This window comes from Ziziphus jujuba, chromosome 7 (assembly GCF_031755915.1).
Source record: "Ziziphus jujuba cultivar Dongzao chromosome 7, ASM3175591v1".
Lineage (NCBI taxonomy): Eukaryota > Viridiplantae > Streptophyta > Magnoliopsida > Rosales > Rhamnaceae > Ziziphus > Ziziphus jujuba.
Window position 1 is genome coordinate 9,796,576 of NC_083385.1, and position 17,720 is coordinate 9,814,295.

A 17,720-nucleotide genomic window follows, 5' to 3' on the forward strand; every position below is an offset into this window, starting at 1 on the left:
AATTAAGTAATGATGAATTTATAGCTTTAAAATAATTATTTATGTAGATGAAATAAGTAGAAATTGAAAAAAAAAAACAAAAAGACTTTTATTTATTTATTTATTATTATTATTTTTATCGTCAGCCATGAATACGGTTCACCGTTCGTTATTAAGAAAGCAACTTTATTTTCTGATCTTATTTAGCGTGGAAATGGGCGTTTGGTAAATATTTGAAGAAAAAAGGCATGAATAATCGAATTTAAGGGATAATTAATTAAGAATATCCCATAATCTATATGAGAACAAAAATATGCATATATACATATATTTAATACAGAAATATGTCAAAACTTTTAATGTTATAAAGTGAGAGTTCTGAATTTCAATGCAAGAATGTTCAGAACTTAATAGAATGCCCCCTGAAAATGGATGCTAATTTTCAAGAAAAGAACAAATAGAAGAACAATCTTTTTACACAGGGTCCATATGGTTCCAACTTCCCAAAAAAAAAAAAAAAAAAAAAAAAAAAAAAGATATACAGGCTTTTGTCTGTATCTTGACATGTCAGCATCAGGACCCACTAAACTGTGGGTTCCACATAGGCACACGACGAGCTTATTAGACTTCCAAAGAGAGACTAAAATATCACGCGGCCCAAATGATGCAAGTTGCGACCAAAAGTTTCCATTTTCCAAATTTGGTTTTGGTGTGTGAGTATTATTATTATTCAAATGAATACTGACTCCCAAAAAAAATAATAATTAATAAATAATAATATGAAGATATTGTTTTGGGGTGTTTTATTTTATTTTTATTAGATAAAGTGTACGGCATCACAATCCCTGTCAATGTGGCCAAATCGCCGAGTACTGCAGGCCGGCGGAACCTGTGAACCATATTTATTTGTCATCGTTGTCTCTCATTTTTTAACAAACGGAGCAAAATACCTCTTGCTAAAAGACAAAGCTGCCCTCCCTAGTGAAAATAGTCAACCCCACGTCGTCTCTTCTCTTTTGTAAGTTTTCTCTGTTTTTTTTTTTTTTTTTTTCCTCCCCATAAAGTTCACGTCATTTAAGAAAATAACAACATGGTCCCCTGAGCTCCCTTTAATATTCTAATTAATATAGCTCGATTATGCTGAAAAAATAATTTTTTTTCCATCATGTAATTTTATTTAAAAAAATTATATAAATTAAAAAAGTACGAGGAGGTGGCGCTGTGTTCCCCTCTATTACCACAATTTACACGAAAGGAGATGATTATTTTTCAGAAATTCGATGAAATACGCCTCTTTTTCACTGCCCAAATCTCTCTACCTCAATAAACTAATCATGGCTTTTTTTTTTTCATAAACAAAAAAATAATAATAATTTTAAAATAAAATTTTTAATGAAATTTTATGACTAGGAGAGAGAATATCTCTGATGTACGAAAATGGCCTCTAATTGGACACATGTCCTTTAATGGATAGACGAGAATTTGCTTTACAGCTACACCGTTTGTGAATATGTGAGGAAGATCGTGTATTTTAATAGCGAAAATTAAAAAGGCTAAAAAAATAGAAAAAAAAAAAAAAGAGGGTAAAACCTTTTTCTCGCGTATCATAATTTTATAAAACAAATATATATATATAAAAAAATTGCCATGTGAAATGAGAAGGGAAGGAAGGATTGAGGATAAATTGGCCAAGAAAAATAAGAGAAATAATATAAACATTGAGAGAGAGAGAGAGGGGGGGGGGGGGGGGTCATTAAAGAGGGGGAGAGAGAGAGAGAGGGGGGGGGGGGGTCACAGAAAAGTAGCGGGTTTTCCGGTGCAAAAGGACGAAGAAGCAAAAGCTGGTGCGGCGACACGTGGCAAAACTATTGACCGTTAGATGAGATGAGCATGCGATAATTTAGAAGCGGTTTGATGATTCCATTTGAGAGATGAGATGATGACATCCATAGCCCAACGAAAAGCGAAAGTGAACGAGAAGCGAGAGCGAGAGTGAGATAGATAGATAGATAGATGGAGAGAGAAAGTTAGAGAGAGAGAGAGATAAGAGTATTTTGTTCCAAAGACACAAGAGGAACTGCTCAGAGCTAAAAAGCTCAGAACCTGCAAGAAATCAGAGAAAAAAAAAAATAGATAGAGATAGAAAGAGAGAGGGAGAGAGAAAAAGAGATATGAGTTGGAAGACTTAAATTTGGGGTAGCAGCGCAGTTTGCACAGAGAGAGAGAGAGAGAGAGAGAGAGGCATGGCGGCGTTGCAGAGTGTGTGTGGGAGAGAGAGACGTAATTGTGCGTCTTATTAAATAAATGCTGGAAACACAGTGAAGAAGGCAAGGGAATTGAAAGCGCGATTAACGCTGCCCAACAGTGTCCGACGTCTGTCCCAAATCAACGAGCTTCAATTAACAACCCACCCCCCCGCCCCCCACAAACCCCTCTTTACCCTCCCAACCCACACACCCTCTTCTCCTTTCCTTTCTCAACTACAACTACACATACTTAGTAAACACACTCAATCTCTCTCTCTCTCTCTCTCACTTCTATCTTTTGAAAAGGGGTAGAGAGAGAGACACAGAAACGCTTTCACATATATACACTAAACACATAAGACAACCAACACCATAGAATTTCAACCAAAAAAAATAAAAAATAAAATACAAAAAAAAGAAAAAAAAGAAACAGATAAAATTGAGGGAATACCCATTTGATCTTTTGGGTTGGAGACTGAGTGGAGCTATTTTATTCTGATATGGATTTTCGATCACAATTGGGGTCTGGGTCAGTGGAGCAATGGCTGGGTTTTTCTCATTAGGAGGAGGAGGAGGAGGAGGAAGAGGTGGTTCAAGCAGCCAAGACGATCATCATCATCATCATCATCATCAGAATCCACCGCATACCGAAATTCCACCGGAGAGTTTGTTTTGGTACAAGAATGAGGACGTGCCGTACAAAGGATTCGAGCTTTGGCATCAGCAGGAACAATTCCTCCAACTTCAACCGAGGTCTCTCCACCACCATCAGCATCATCAAGATCTTTACTCATCAGCAGTGGGTGGAACTGGTGGCTTAGGTGAAGGAGCGGGACCTAGCAGTAGGAGCTCGATCAACGTGTCTGATGAATCGTCGTCGAGATCGGCTTTCATGATGATGAGGTCAGGAGGTGGAGGTGTGAGCTGCCAAGACTGTGGGAATCAGGCGAAGAAAGATTGCGCTCACATGCGGTGCAGGACTTGTTGTAAAAGCCGAGGGTTCGATTGTCAAACCCATGTCAAAAGCACCTGGGTCCCGGCTTCTAAGCGTCGCGAGCGACAGCAACAACTGCTTGCTTTGCAACAGCAACAACAACAACAACAACACCACCACCAACAACACCAGCTCGAGCTTCGCGGAGGTGGAGGTGCTGGAGACAATCCCAAGAGGCTGAGAGAGAATCCCAACGCTTCTTCTTCTCTTGCCTGCACTCGTTTACCCTCCAACACTTCAGGTAAAGTTTTAAATATTTATATTTTTATATTTTGAGGAACACTCCCAACTTCAGAGAACAAGAACAAGGAATTCTGAAAAGAGAGAAAGAGAATGACAGAGAAAAAGAAAGGAGAGAGAGAGAGTGAGAGAGAGAGAGAGGAGAGAAAGGCTCTTGGAAATATGTATATCGTTACCTAACATAACAAAGACCATATCAGATTGCGTGTGATGGGGAAATCGACCTCCATAGTAACCCCATCAGCTTTTTTCATTCTCTCTTTTCACTTTTCTTTTCCCAAATACTGTTATTCAGTAGTCCTGACGAATAGATTGACAGGGAAGAGACTATTTCTCTTCTTTCCGTGTCTTTCTCTTTCTCTCTCTCTCTCTCCCTCCCTCCCCCTCCCTCTCTGTGTGTTGATATCTGTGTTTTTTTTTTTTTTTTTTGCTTGCTTGCTTTTTGCGCCAGTTTTTTATACTAACAAAATTTTAAGTTATATAAAAAAAAATAATTTAATGGTGGTTTTGTTTGTGAAATTTGTATACGTGTAGGGTTGGAACTGGGAAACTTTCCGACTGAACTGAGCTCACCAGCTGTGTTTCGCTGCATAAGAGTGTCTTCCATTGAAGACGATGAGGATCAGTATGCATATCAGACGGCTGTGAACATCGGGGGCCACGTATTCAAAGGAATTCTATACGATCAAGGCCCCGAAACTAACTATATGGGTGGCGAGAGCTCATCAGGTGGAGGTGGTGGCATCGAACCACTGAATCTGATAACGGGCGCTGCCACGGCCACCACTGCGAGTGGTGGTGGTGGTGGTGGTGGTGGTGGAGGTGCAGCAGCAGCTTCAACTTCTTCTACGGCAGCGCTGCTTGATCCTACATCTCTATACGCAGCTCCGCTAAACTCATTCATGGCTGGTACGCAATTCTTCCTACCCCCAAGATCTTGATGAGAAAACACACGTAGTACTCCACATTCTTAAGTCTCTCTTTCTTTCTCGCTCTCATTCTCATTTCTCTCTTTGGCCAACTTTTCGTTCAATGTGTCGTCGAAAAAATTGTTAGATATTAATGTTTGTAGTCACCATTAGACACCCCCCATTGATCTAGTAGGAGTGAACGACGAGAGGAGATGATGCGGAAGATGTTTTTAATTTTTGTGCAAAAATTTGAAATATGCTTAATTTTAGTTTTTTTTTTTCTTTTTTTTTAATAATAATTTACTTTTGTCTCTTTTTAGCAGTGTCTCTGCTTGTCTTTCTTTTTTTTTTTTTTTGGTTGTTATATTTCATATATAGTGGTATTGTTTTTTTGTTTTTCTCTTCTGGGTTTGAATTGCATTTGCGTTCGGGTTGGGTTTGAACTTGGAAGCTGCTTTTTTCCTGTTTATCCGTATGTTTGCCGGTTTGAAATGGAGATGGAAACTTGCTTGGTTTCTTCTTTTGTTGGAAAAAATACAACGATTTTTTTTCATTTCGGTATTGAGAGCGGTACAGCCATGCATGAGAGCATTCAAGTCCAAAAGGCGAAGAAAACTAATTTCTCAATCTCTTTCTCTCTCCTCTTTTGCTGGATATGTGTATATATATATATAATATTATTTATATATGCATTAAAACATGCATAGATGTGACTAAAATGTTGAAATGGGAAATGTTGCATAACATCTCTCTTGTTTAATGCACCTGCAGGAAGGTTATCCATATAGAAATGCTTCATTATTTGTGGTATACGTTCAGAATATGTATGCAAATTGTATGAAATGTTGCTTACTGAGTGAAAATTACAAGTTACAAAGCTTTCCTTTCAAACTTGTTATTTCATTGTTCATGCGTTAATGGCTGCATTTCATGACCTCGTTTCCCGATACAAGAAAATCCGTATAAAAAATGGTTTATTGACCTTATATATATATATATATAAATAAATGTATAATAAGCCAAATGTAGTATATTTATATATATTATTCATGGAAAACATCAATATTTGTAGCAACTATATATGCACACTCATAAAAATATATAATATTATTTGATTTTTAGATTTTATTATCAATTAACGCTGATGTGAATTTAATCGATGGGCATATAATATACAGTTGTATACAGAAGTAATTTTTTACAGATATGATCATGTGTGTAATTATGTTTTTTGGACTTTTTTTTTTTAATAATTTAATCGTGGATTTTGAAGTCTGTAGCTGAGGGAATTAGAAGCAAAACTGATAAACCTACTACAATTGGATCTGGTGTAAATGCATACGGTGTTCATCTGACACAAACACCCGCTTTAGCCCCTTGTATCCCATCACTTGATCAGTAGCTGTCTTTTCTGAGTATGATATATCGAAGCTATATATTTATATATGATTGATAAATATAAAAATTCTCAAATATGGTGAGAAGGATTTCTAAGGTTAATTCTATGCTTTAAATATTATATATATATATATATATATACATATATCTTAGTTTATCAAATTAATTAATCCTATGAGGATGTATTTTCACATAATCTTATTCAAGATATTATTAAGGGGTTTAAACTTTTTATGTGTATGTTTTATGCTCTCTCTCTTCCTCTCTCTCTCTCTCTCTCTCTCATATAGCTTTTATAATGGAATCAAATTCAAATAAGTTTTGGAATATTTGATCTTGAAATGTCATTTGATATGATGGTAAATAGACATTCTATTATATCATTCTACGTACTTTCTGTAGTTTCCAAATCCTTTTCTATAGCAAAAATTTATTAATCCCATACCTAGGACCTGAGAAAAGGTTCTTCTAATCCCAAGCCATTATGTGCCAAGCCATAACATGTTAATCTAAATCAAGTCAGTAGGTGACCTTTTTATCAGATTTGCTTTATCTATTTGGTTTTATGGGAGGTGGGGTGGGACAAAATTTCTTGTTATGGTTTGCTTTATTTATTTGGTTTCCTGCGTGTGGATAATATTTAATTTGTGTAGGATAAGTACTATGCGGATAAATAATTTCTGATTTAGTGTTATATCTTACAAATATACGATTGAAGTTTGGACGTATAAATTTCGCATGCATCCAAAATCAGTTTGTCTAATTTTGTATTTTACTATAACTTAGTAAATGAAGTTTATAGCATGTAATTTAAATCATAGTTGAGTAAACATGCCAGATTAACTCAGAAAATGAGGTCCACGCAACTGGCACATATAATATAATTATGAAATTCACCTATATGCTTAGTTTAAACCTTTTGAAAATACACTGCATGCGGAAAATTATAATGTACAAGCTCCTTCAAGAAAATATGATACAATCATGCATCAAGCTGAGAATGAAAACAATTGGTACAAACATGAAAAAGGACTCTTTAATTGTTCCACTGACCTTTAATTATGGTATACAATGTGCATATTTGACCATTTCTGTTCGGGTACTTTTCATATGTATGTGTATATACCTTTTTCTCCAATCAGAATTGGATAGCAAAATTACTTGGTAGGAATTCAAGAACAGAATCCCTTTGTTTCTATTTGGTGTGGTGGATTTATCAGTTTATGATCTTTTATGATGGGAATAATCACTTTTGAAATAATCAGAATACCTTAATAAGGTACTACTAAATGACTTTTGTTTATTATTATTATTTTCTTCTTTTTGGACGAAGAGTTTTGTTTAAACTTGATGACTTGAATTCTACAGGTGGTTGTATGTGGATGACATGTCCCCTATCATAAACTAAACTAAATATGATTGAATTTGTTACAAAGAATTAAACCAGTAGATAAGAATCCCTTGTAGTGTAATGTAAACAAACGTTTTGGACACTCAATTATGTATGTGTGAAGTTTTGTATGTGTACACCTTATTTCGTAATACTCATTCCTAGCTGCCTGCCCTTAGTTTGTGACAATGGATTATTTCCTTCTTGGTAAATTTCTTGGGGATAGAAAACTTTGGTAATTTGTTTTTGTTATCATTAAAGAACTATTAGTTAAACCTCTAAGACACACACACACACACACACACACACACACACACACACACACACACACACACACATATATGTCAGGTTTGCTATAGTGGATGCCTGTCCCCCATTATAGTATAGGTGTCTCACATCAGGCAGGCAACATATTGCGGGATATAAGCGCCAAGATATGAGTGTCAAAACAGATGCTGCTTGATATGAGGCGCTTACATTATGATGGGAAACAGGCATCCATTTGAGCAAAACTTTATATATATATATATATATATTATAAGTTTGTATTCAGGTATGATGCATGCATATAGACATACAAAATCTTTTGAGAAATATTAGTACATGTTATATATCATTCATGACTAGCAGAATGTTAATTCGCATACAAGTGATTACTGGTGCAAGCGAATGCACCGGTTGAAAGAGGCTATGACCGTAAAAGGAAAGATAGATATACTGATGTCTTTATAAATGATATTAAGAGTTCGAAGTCTTTTACTCTTGGAAAATGTTATTTTATATTTTGGCATTACGTGGTTTTGTCTGAATTATATTCACACAAAAATTGATGTAATATAAGGAAACCACGTATTATAAAAAGTCTCATAAAAATGTGAATAATTATGATGAACAAAAAAGTTTCAGCATGTGAAAGCTGGGCATTGTGGGTGATGTCGAGTCAATGCAATGTGACATTTCATTTCAACTGAAGGTGATAGCAGCAACACATAAATCTCGTAAACAGTATTATTATTTTTTTAATTCCATCTTTGTTTGTCTTTATCTGCTTGGGCAATTCTTATGATAATGCTTCAGAATTAATGTTCCATGTGGCCTATATTTATATATATATATATATATATATATTTATATATATAAACATAAAGAAACTGCACTTTAATTAGTTCCTAACTTTTGTCTGAAAGAAGAGATTATATCACGTTTTCTAACGAAATTAATTAAAGATTTTTATTTTTTTCTTTTTCAAAGTTTGGTGGTGATTACATCCGCCACATATTTACAGCTTGAAAACAAAGCAAATGTGTCACTACAGTGATAGCATGTGATGCAGCTGTTTAGTTTTATGTCCTCTTTCCCTGAGAAACTTTTTTTCTTTGTTGTTATTGTTGCTAGGATTCTGTCTTTTGAATCATACATCAAAAATAGTAACCAAACAAATTGAATTAGAATATCAACTTTCTTTCCAAATGAAAAAATTATTGGGGATTATTTACCAGAGAATGATGATGATGATGATAATGAAGGATGACGACCATGTTCTTTTGCTCAATAAACTTCCCAACTTTTCTTTCTCAGATTCTCATGCTTCCTTCAGAAATCTAAGAAAGAATATTGTTCCTTCAATTCTTTTGCAGCTTCTACTGGAAGTTCTTACTCGCCGGAAACAGTTTCTCTGTTTGGAGAATCACCAAGTGCACCAAGTTCTACAATATAATAGGCAAGAAACAAATGAAAAAATAATAAAAAGATTGAAGAAGAATCAGATTTTCTTGTTCTTTTTCTTTTCCATGGTGCGTTTCCCGTTTTAAAAAACTAGTATCGAGTGTATTTTCCACCAAAAGGGTAATTAAAGTTTCTGTTGTGAGCCCCAGCTTGTTAAAAAAAAAAAAAAATCCAAATTGAGTATTAAATAAAGCTTCCGTACGTCAACTTGATTGGTTTAGTTTTAAATTTAAAACTGAAAAACAAAAAAAAAAAAAAAAAAAAAGAGGGAAAAAAAAAGTAAAAGAAAAAAGTGTGCATTAATTCTTGGCAATCTAAGAAGCGAACAAAATTCACCAAATAAATACCTCAAAAAAATTCTTCTCCAAGTGCATCTGCAGCAGACGTTTTGACCATGAAAATCTAAACTCCTTGAAGAAGAAGAAGATCTAAAAAAGCAAGCATGAATTGTGGTTGGCCATGGAGTTGCTATCCTGGTTTTGTTTCTTCTGTTTGAAGGCATGGAAAAAAAGAAAAAAGAAAAAAAGAAAACCTGTACTAGGGTTTTTGTTGTGACATGAAGGTAATGGTGTTATATATATAGGGAGGGGTTAGCATTTTCAGAATGGGTTTGGTAGGGTGAGGCCAAAGTATGTGGGAGATCAGAGTCTAAAACGCCATAATTTGGTTATGCACACGTGGTCCCAACCAGCCCTTTGGTTTTAATGGGTGGCTGTGCTCAACTGCAAAAGGGAGCTTGCTTTGCTCAACAAGCTGTTTCAAGGAGCTATTTGCTTCTGAGAAAGTAGGGGACAGGCTGTGGTGAAATTACAATGGGATTTTGATCATGAAGTCCTTTTTTTTTTTTTTTTGGTTTTTCGGTTTTATGTTTTTGTTTCTGGTTTTGGTTTTGGTTTGGTTTTTGTTTTGTTTGGAAAATTTGGAAAAGAAAAGAAAAGAAGGCTGCAAGATGGAAGATATATAGAGATGGCTGTGTCTTTTTAGGAACCCAATAAGCTTGTTTGTCTGTCTAATGAATCGTCTCTTCAAATGGGCCAGTGTTATTCTTTTTTCGTTGCAGGTAACCTACTGTAGGACTAGTAGTTTTTTCCACTCAGAGATGGTGGGTTGAAAATGAAAAACTCTTTCCATTTCACAGAACAACATAACATTAAAACCATAAACAAAAGGGCAAGGCCTAGTAGTAGAGGGGAAAAAAGACACAGAAAAAAAAATAAAAATGGAAATTTAGTAGCAAAGAAAAGAAAAGAAACCCCTTTGTTTTTGTAAAGTAATCTGACTATGAACAGGAATTTTTTGTATTTGTTCCTAAAATTTATCCATTTTTGTGATCCTGTTTCACTGCAAATCGTTCTGGGATCAACGCCAATTACAGCTAAAGGAAAATGGGTACTTGGTGCTTTTGTTTTTGTTTGTGTATGGGAAGTCTAGTTTTCTTTGCAAATCCATGAAAAACAAAACAAAAAAAAAAAAAAAAAAATCTCATCTAATCGACTTTGATTTTTGAAAGGACGTTTTTTAAGTTTAAAAACATGAAAGGAAGGAAAAAGCTTTATTTATTTTTTCCCACAGACTTGAAAACCAAAAGAACACAAAAAGTAAATAAAATAAAATAAAAAAGAAAAAAAAAGAAGCAACTTGTGGGTTTATCAATTATTACTTCCGATGTTTCTTTTTCTGAACTTACTGTTCGATACAACAGAACTACGAAAGTTATCAGAGAATCTAATTCAGAAACAATGTTGGGATGACAAACACAGTATAGGTGTAGGAAAAGGTGAACACTACCTAATTTTCTGTAAGGGTTAATCTTTTTTCGTTTTATTTTTATGCATAAGAATAGATAGAGTTAAATGTTCTTTCTTTTTCAAAGCATCAAAGCCTAAGGATAACAAGAAAAGGGCCTACTATATAGCTAGGATACAGATTCTACAACTCGCATATTTGGTGGGAATAACATGCTTAATCAGTATTACTACTTAAGATTCTCTCAGCAGACCAAAAAAAAAAAAAAAAAAAAAATTTTGAAAAAAAGAAGTGTATACGAAAAAAAATCATTCCCAAATCTCAGCTCATCAATTAGTGCTTTTGTTCATCCTTTTAATTTCGTGTTCCAGGGAATGGAGGTGCTGGGTCACAATAGGGGGATGTATAGACTTAATAATTTTAGTGGTATGCTTTTTATAGCTATGGTTGTCTTCTTTCCCTCCTATAATTGTAGCTAATTTTGCATTATTATTTATTTTTTTTAGTGAATTTGGAAAACCTTACCAATTCGTCCTTCACCACACAATAAGAAAGATTCTCCAAATCCAAACACAGTATCTTTTTTATAGATTCAAGCACGCAAAGTTCTTGTTGGCATTACCGTTAATGGTTATCCGACCTTTGAATTCATCCCATTATTTGTTTTTTTGTTAGCAGGTCCATAACGGGAATATATTCAATAAGGAAAAATTAAAGGAAAGAGATTGTGTTCCAAAAATAAAAGAATAAGGGGTTGGTATTTTATTCTGCAAATCTAAGTAAAGAGTTAGGATAGGTTTTGTAATTAATTCTTAAAATCTTATCAAATCATTAAGGTTCAATTGTAGATACACGTTAACCTACTTACCAACAAATTAATCATAATTTTTTAGATTTTAAACCGAACCCACGTTATCATCCAAAGTTCCAAATAAATCGATCATTCCTCGAAAAGAAAAAAGACCCATGTAATCAGGAAATTGGAGAAGAAAGACCAGCATCCGGAAGAAATGAAATTGATTACACAAAACAAAACAAAAACAAAAAAAAAAAAAAAAAAAAAAAAGCCAGCCAAGGGAAAAGATCGATGGCTTCACAAAGTTTCGGGACTATTACTTGCCATGCCATATGCAGCCATATTTTACAACGACTAAATGATTGGTTTTAAAATACCCAAAAAACCTTTAAGGATATCTGTCTGGAAGCCTTGCTACAAAGATACATATTAAATGTTTTACAAAGCAAAGGCTCATCCTCAAGTACATTCTGCAACAGAAGGAAGAGGGTTAACAATCTCATATCCATAAGGTATGTAATCCTTGATCTGATGCAGACACTGGCCTGAAGTAACTTCTCGACATTTCAGTGGCTTTTTCAGGGTTGACAATGTTCAGTTAATATACTGTCTATAAGTAAGGATTCAAAGGCCACCAGATGAAACTCGAGGCTTCCCCTTAATAGAATTCAGGTGTTGCGAGACAAATATGACTCCCATTACGAGTATAAGGCAACCAACCAATGTGCTGAAGAAGAGAGCTCCTGGTTGCCTAGTCTGGACGAAACCATACATGCCAGTAGAGGTCACGAGAATAATGTCAGTGAGTCCATCATTTGAGAAATCCTCACATACCAGGGCATGTGTAGGTGGTGCAGGAAGGTCAACAGATGCCAAGATACTTCCTCCAGGAGAAATTACTACAGCCTCTTGTTCTCCTGCTGCAAGTATCATTTGTTGATTATCATGACCACGCAGTGAGAATGCCTTCAGTGTAGGGACTACAGTACCAGCTTCCATCAACCCTGAAGGTGATGGAAGATTAGACCACGCAGCACCCGTTGTGAGCTGCCACTGCCAAATAGCACCATGTCCATGCAAACCAGGGGAGTATGATGTCACCTGAAAACAAATGACAGTACTAAGTAGAGTACCAGCATAAAGAACAGTAGTATCCTTTACCTGACAGGCCAAAGAAAGAAATCTCATAAAATAATACCAATGGCAGTTAAATTAAAGTGCTCCACTACATTGCAATATCACCATTGAGAACTAATTAATCGGTGATTTTATGCTTAAATCAACATGAAATAATTAATTGATGATTTTATACTTAAATCAACATGAAACAATTAATTGGTGATTTTAAGATTTCCACAGCAAGAGAACTTAATATGACCAAGAAGCATACCTCCCCTCTATTTGTCAAGAAGACAACATCACCATGGCTACCCTTACGATGCCTATGGCCATCATCTCTTGGGATGAGAATTGGAGTTGCAACCTCCAAGGAAGCTACATCTTGGCTTCGACCAAAGTTTCTAGAAAATTCTCCATGCTGGAAAAAGTTAAAAGGGGAGTGATGACATATAGAAGCGTTAAATAGCTGTTCTCGAACTGGTACACCTGATGTTGCAACTGCCCAACATGGTCGGAGTACTTCCATGGATCCACTAACAACAGTCTGCTCAGCACCATTTCCCCCTACAGCCTGAGAATATAGAAAGATTATTAGCTTTCTTTTGTAATATCAGGCCAACCACTCCCACGTCAGTTTCATTGTTCCCTAATTCTTTAGCATTTAAGTGGACAAACCATATCAGAAGTACAACTTCATAAACTGACTACCGTGAATGTTCCAGCCACCAGTCATATATGTTGTATCAACTACATTTAGGTACCAAATGTAAAATAGTTTAACACAATGAGATATTCCAAAATACACTGATATTTCCTAGGTGGTTGATGACTTGTACTCAGATAAGATACATAAAGTAGAAAGAAAAGAAGCATCCACCTGGACATGATCTAGCACTCCATCACCATTAATATCAGCATGAAGGCCACCTTCTTGAAGATGAAGCTGGAGAGACCAACGAATTGTGTGTTATTTTTCAACTTGTTAAAGACAATATAACATGAATTGGTGAACTCAAAGCTATCATAACAGATACGGTAATTAACAAAAGCAATTGTAACAGACATGAGCAGAAGGGTTGATTGCAATCAAGAAAGGAGTGAATCCATAAAAGAGCAATTATATTGACATGGCAAAGAGAGAGAAAGTGAGATAGACAGACAGACATTAACTTGGTCATCTTTCTGTTGAAGTAGGGCATATTATAGCTATTATATAAGGTGTAACTGCACATGGATGACCACATATGGCATGATGCCATCATTTTGGGGTTTTCATTTACCTTACAAAGAGTGCGACCAGTTGCTAAATGAACAGCTTCAATTCCTTCCTTCTGATGAGCCACAACAACATTCGGAAGCCACCAAAGTTGAGTGTAGTTTGTAATTGTAGGAACATAATGAAACGGCTGCAGAACAAAAGAAAGCTTAAGAAAGGTATTCATAATACAAATTCCTGAGAAGACACTAAATGATCTGAAAGATGCAACTTAAATAAACTGGTCTCCAAGAAGTATGGATTACAACTAATAATGCCATGAATGTATGCTTGTCAAGTCTTACCTTTTTGGATTTTGCAGAACCAGCATACTCTGCTGCTTTTCCAATGAAGTTTGAAATTTTCTTGGTGGAGTCCTTCCCTGGAGGATGATTCTCCTGGGGCTTGTAAAAAGGCAAGCTTGTAGCCTTTCCTGGTGTTTTCTTCAAAGTTTTCCTTTTATGCCGCCTGAAGTGTGCCAGTTTTAACATGGTATCTTCTCTCCTATCCTGAAAAAATCATAAAAATGCCACAAAATACTCTTTCATCCTAAAAATACAGAGAATAAACAAAAATGAAATGAATACTAGAGAAGATATGGTTCTACAAACATACCCAATGATGTGGCATAACTCCCAAGATCGACTCTCTGAATTCCCTACATTCAAACTAAAATTTAACTAGTTTCAGAGAGCATATCTCAACAAAACATCTAATTCTAGACAAATTAAATTCCAATCCTAGCATAAAGAGAGTTTATTCAAGCAAGCTCCAAGTCAATAACTTGACAATTTTGAGAAGGGGGGAAAAAATGCAATTCAGAAAACAAATAGAGGGTTGCAGAAAATGTGTTAACAACATACCTCTCCTGGATGACGACTATTAAGAGCCTGAACATCAAGCTTGTAGTTATGCTGTGGAATCAATGCATCTGAAGAATGTCCTTCAATATTCTAATTAACAGAATGACAGAATTAGTAACTTACATAGGATTTGTCACTTTTATGGCTGTAGTGTTGGCTTTAGCAACACCAATCAATTATGCTAACATGAAAGTTCGGATAGTTCCGGTAATATTCTAACAACTTAGCATACGCATGAAAAAGAAATCCATGCTGTATGCAAAGTTCTATTCAGGGTACATTTAAGCTAAAAGGTAGAAGTAAACGGTCAGAACATCACATTATTGTATAACTAACAATGTTTTTTACGTTCTGGCAGTAAATCAATTAAATCTATAGCAATTACATGGTCAGAAAGACCACACATAATACAGTTTCAATATTGGAGGTTTCAAGAAAGTGCTTCAGCCTACTAGCCCCTGAATTTTACATCTTTCTAGAGAACACAAGTGGTCATCACTCAGTAACAAAATGACAGGGAAGAGAAACATTATAATATCATTTTACATTTAGCATGCAGCAATCAGGGCCAATCTCAAAAGTACATAACACTCAACCAAACTACACATCGACAAAAGAACATTTGAGGTCAGCTTCAAATTGCTTTCCAAGAAACCATTTTTCCCCCTCATTAAATCTAGAAGTACATTAATGCAATGGTATGATAGATCACCTCATTTCTTCCGCTCCACCTAATAGTACCAGAGCCACCAGCAAATGCATAAAATTTGAAATGGCGTAGATCTGCAGCGCCTGAGTTTTCAGAAGGCTATAGAAGATTGGGGGGGAGGGGAATAATAAGAGTTAAACAATAGTAAATAAGAAGTACCATACCACTACAGAAGATTGGCAAAAAGAAAAAATTGAAAGAGAGAGAAGAAGAAGAAAAAGAAGAAGCAAAGAAAAGAGCATTCCATAAAGTTACTGGCGTTAAAAGGTTCACATTTCAATAAATATAGGTGCATAGTATTTATATCACATAATCTTCCACTAAAATAGCTGTAAAGAACATTTGTAACGGTGAAACCATTAAAAAGTTTATCATGCATAAGCAAAAAGAAGACAATACCTTTTCAGTAGCACTTCTTCCATGCTGCCCAGCACTCTTATCTCCCATTGCAATTTCTTCAAAAGGATCCAAGAGAATCTAAAATCATAATAAATTATTTCATAGGGGAATGAAGAATGATTGACACAGCAGAGTGTGAGTCCATTTCTATCCACAATTTAATACAGCATCATTAGCCTAATATACGTATATCTGGTGTGCAACAAATTCTTAAAATATGGAATTCAATTAAACATTGCATACAACCAAGAAGAAACAAAACATTCTAAAACACTAAAGCAGAGGCAAGAAGCTATGCACAGGGATCGTTGAATGCAATCAATTCATAGAGAGGAAGTAATGACAACTTTGTGTCAAATGTCAAAATGTCCAATACACGTTTGTTCACAGTATGAAAGAAATCAAAAGGCAATGTTTAATAGAAGCCACATTGATCGACATCCCAAATTTTGTAATTCGATCTGATTCTCATATTCTAAAGCTGGAAGAAAATGCTGCCATTATAGTCATTAGACGTTGTTTGGAAAGTATACGGCAAAAAGACGGCCTTAGACTAAATACAAAGAAAGATGAAAGAAGAAACATACATGAGGCTGAACTTCCATCCTTCCACCAACAATCACCAGTCCAGCATCGCCATGCTTCAGGGTATAATTGCTTATTGATATTGCAATCTCCCTATGATGAGCATTGTGCGGAAAATCATCCTTTCAAGAGCCCCAACACAAAAAAAACAAAGATAAGTTGTTTAATCCTTAACAATTCGAATAATAAGCCAAAAACATCACAGATAAGATATTAAAACAAAAAAAAAAAAAAAAAAACCTGCAAACTATTTTCCCATAGCTTTTTGAGGTTGGAATCGAAACACATGACGGACCAGCCCGACGTAACAACAACCAAGACCTGCTTCGGTGGTCTCCCGGGTTTAGCGCGTTCGATGACGCCTGCCGCCATTGCTACGGCACGTCTACCGGAAGAGACACGAACTTTGTCCGGCAATAGGCTCACTTCTGCCAGCAAACGCGAATTACTGAATCCTTCATCCACACGCCTACTGTGGGGTTCCAAAACCTGAAATAAAGACCACAAACACAAACTCAACACACAGTTTTAAGAAACCACAACACATAAACGCCAAATATCCCCTAAACAAACTAAAAGAATGAAATGAAACAGAGAAAAAAAAAATAGAAAAATTTAGGAAAAGGACATGAATTTTGGCATCGTGGGTGGCGATGAGGACTTCTTTCTTGCCATCACCGTTGAGATCGGCGACGATAGGCGGCGGAAGACGATCGCCTTCGTATTTGATCGGGTACTCATCGGAAAGATGCATCCATGCCTCTCTGAATGAGAAATCGCCCTCATGCTACAAAATTTCCAAACATAAAAAGTCGAAACGAAGCTAATCGGTTAAACTTTTACCCATTAGAATGGTTACAAATACGAAAGTGAATTAGGGTTTTAAGAAGGGTTTTATGATAAGAAGATAAATTTTGAGAGAACCTGAAGAGAGAAGAAGATAGCGAAAGCGGAGAGCATGAGAATGGCCAAATCTCGCTTCCTCATATTGGTTTGACCAAAGCTCGCTCTCTCTCTTCCTTCTACTCAACAAACTCTCAAATTCACTGACTCACAGTCTTCTCAACCAGCTCAGCCTCTGCTTCCACACGCTCGGAGGACACAGTGTACCAAATCACCGCGCTTTTGACGCCAAACCCAGCCGGAATTACTTTTCCTTCTCCAAAACCATCTCTACTCTCTCGGGCATTCTCGAGTGGCCACTGGGCTTTCGGAGAATTAAGTTTACTACCCTACGACGACGACGTTTTGCTTTTTGAAGGCAATATTTCCTACATCTGTGTGCCCAAAGACGATGGAACGCGTCATTTGTAATTTTTTCGATGACTGGATATAATTTTTAAATAAATGCTTTTTTTTTTTCAT

The 17,720-nt window shown here is 35.7% G+C and overlaps 2 protein-coding genes across 3 annotated transcripts; one reads left to right on the forward strand and one right to left on the reverse strand.

The window, feature by feature from the left end:
* The first annotated feature begins 1,777 nt into the window (after positions 1–1,777).
* LOC125423926 (protein EXPRESSION OF TERPENOIDS 1) lies at positions 1,778–9,237 on the forward strand. Its single transcript, XM_048479871.2, has 3 exons — positions 1,778–3,460; positions 3,994–4,368; positions 8,796–9,237. Exons 1-3 carry the CDS (start codon positions 2,767–2,769, stop codon positions 8,873–8,875), a joined length of 1,149 nt encoding a protein of 382 aa, XP_048335828.1. The 5' UTR covers positions 1,778–2,766; the 3' UTR covers positions 8,876–9,237.
* Positions 9,238–11,721: 2,484 nt separating this feature from the next.
* Positions 11,722–17,710, reverse strand: LOC107407575 (uncharacterized). Of its 2 annotated transcripts, XM_016014871.4 has the most exons (13): positions 17,280–17,705; positions 16,984–17,142; positions 16,596–16,844; positions 16,358–16,477; positions 15,771–15,848; positions 15,375–15,470; positions 14,663–14,752; positions 14,415–14,468; positions 14,105–14,308; positions 13,825–13,950; positions 13,422–13,487; positions 12,816–13,115; positions 11,722–12,526 (listed from the first exon to the last, which is right to left on the reverse strand). In XM_016014871.4, the coding sequence occupies exons 1-13, from the start codon at positions 17,340–17,342 to the stop codon at positions 12,050–12,052; spliced, it is 2,082 nt and encodes a 693-aa protein (XP_015870357.3). In that variant the 5' UTR covers positions 17,343–17,705; the 3' UTR covers positions 11,722–12,049. The 2 variants fall into 2 exon arrangements, with proteins under 2 accessions (XP_015870357.3, XP_048335158.2); XM_048479201.2 differs by lacking the exon at positions 15,375–15,470 and having other exon boundaries at positions 17,280–17,710.
* Between the last annotated feature and the right edge of the window lie 10 nt (positions 17,711–17,720).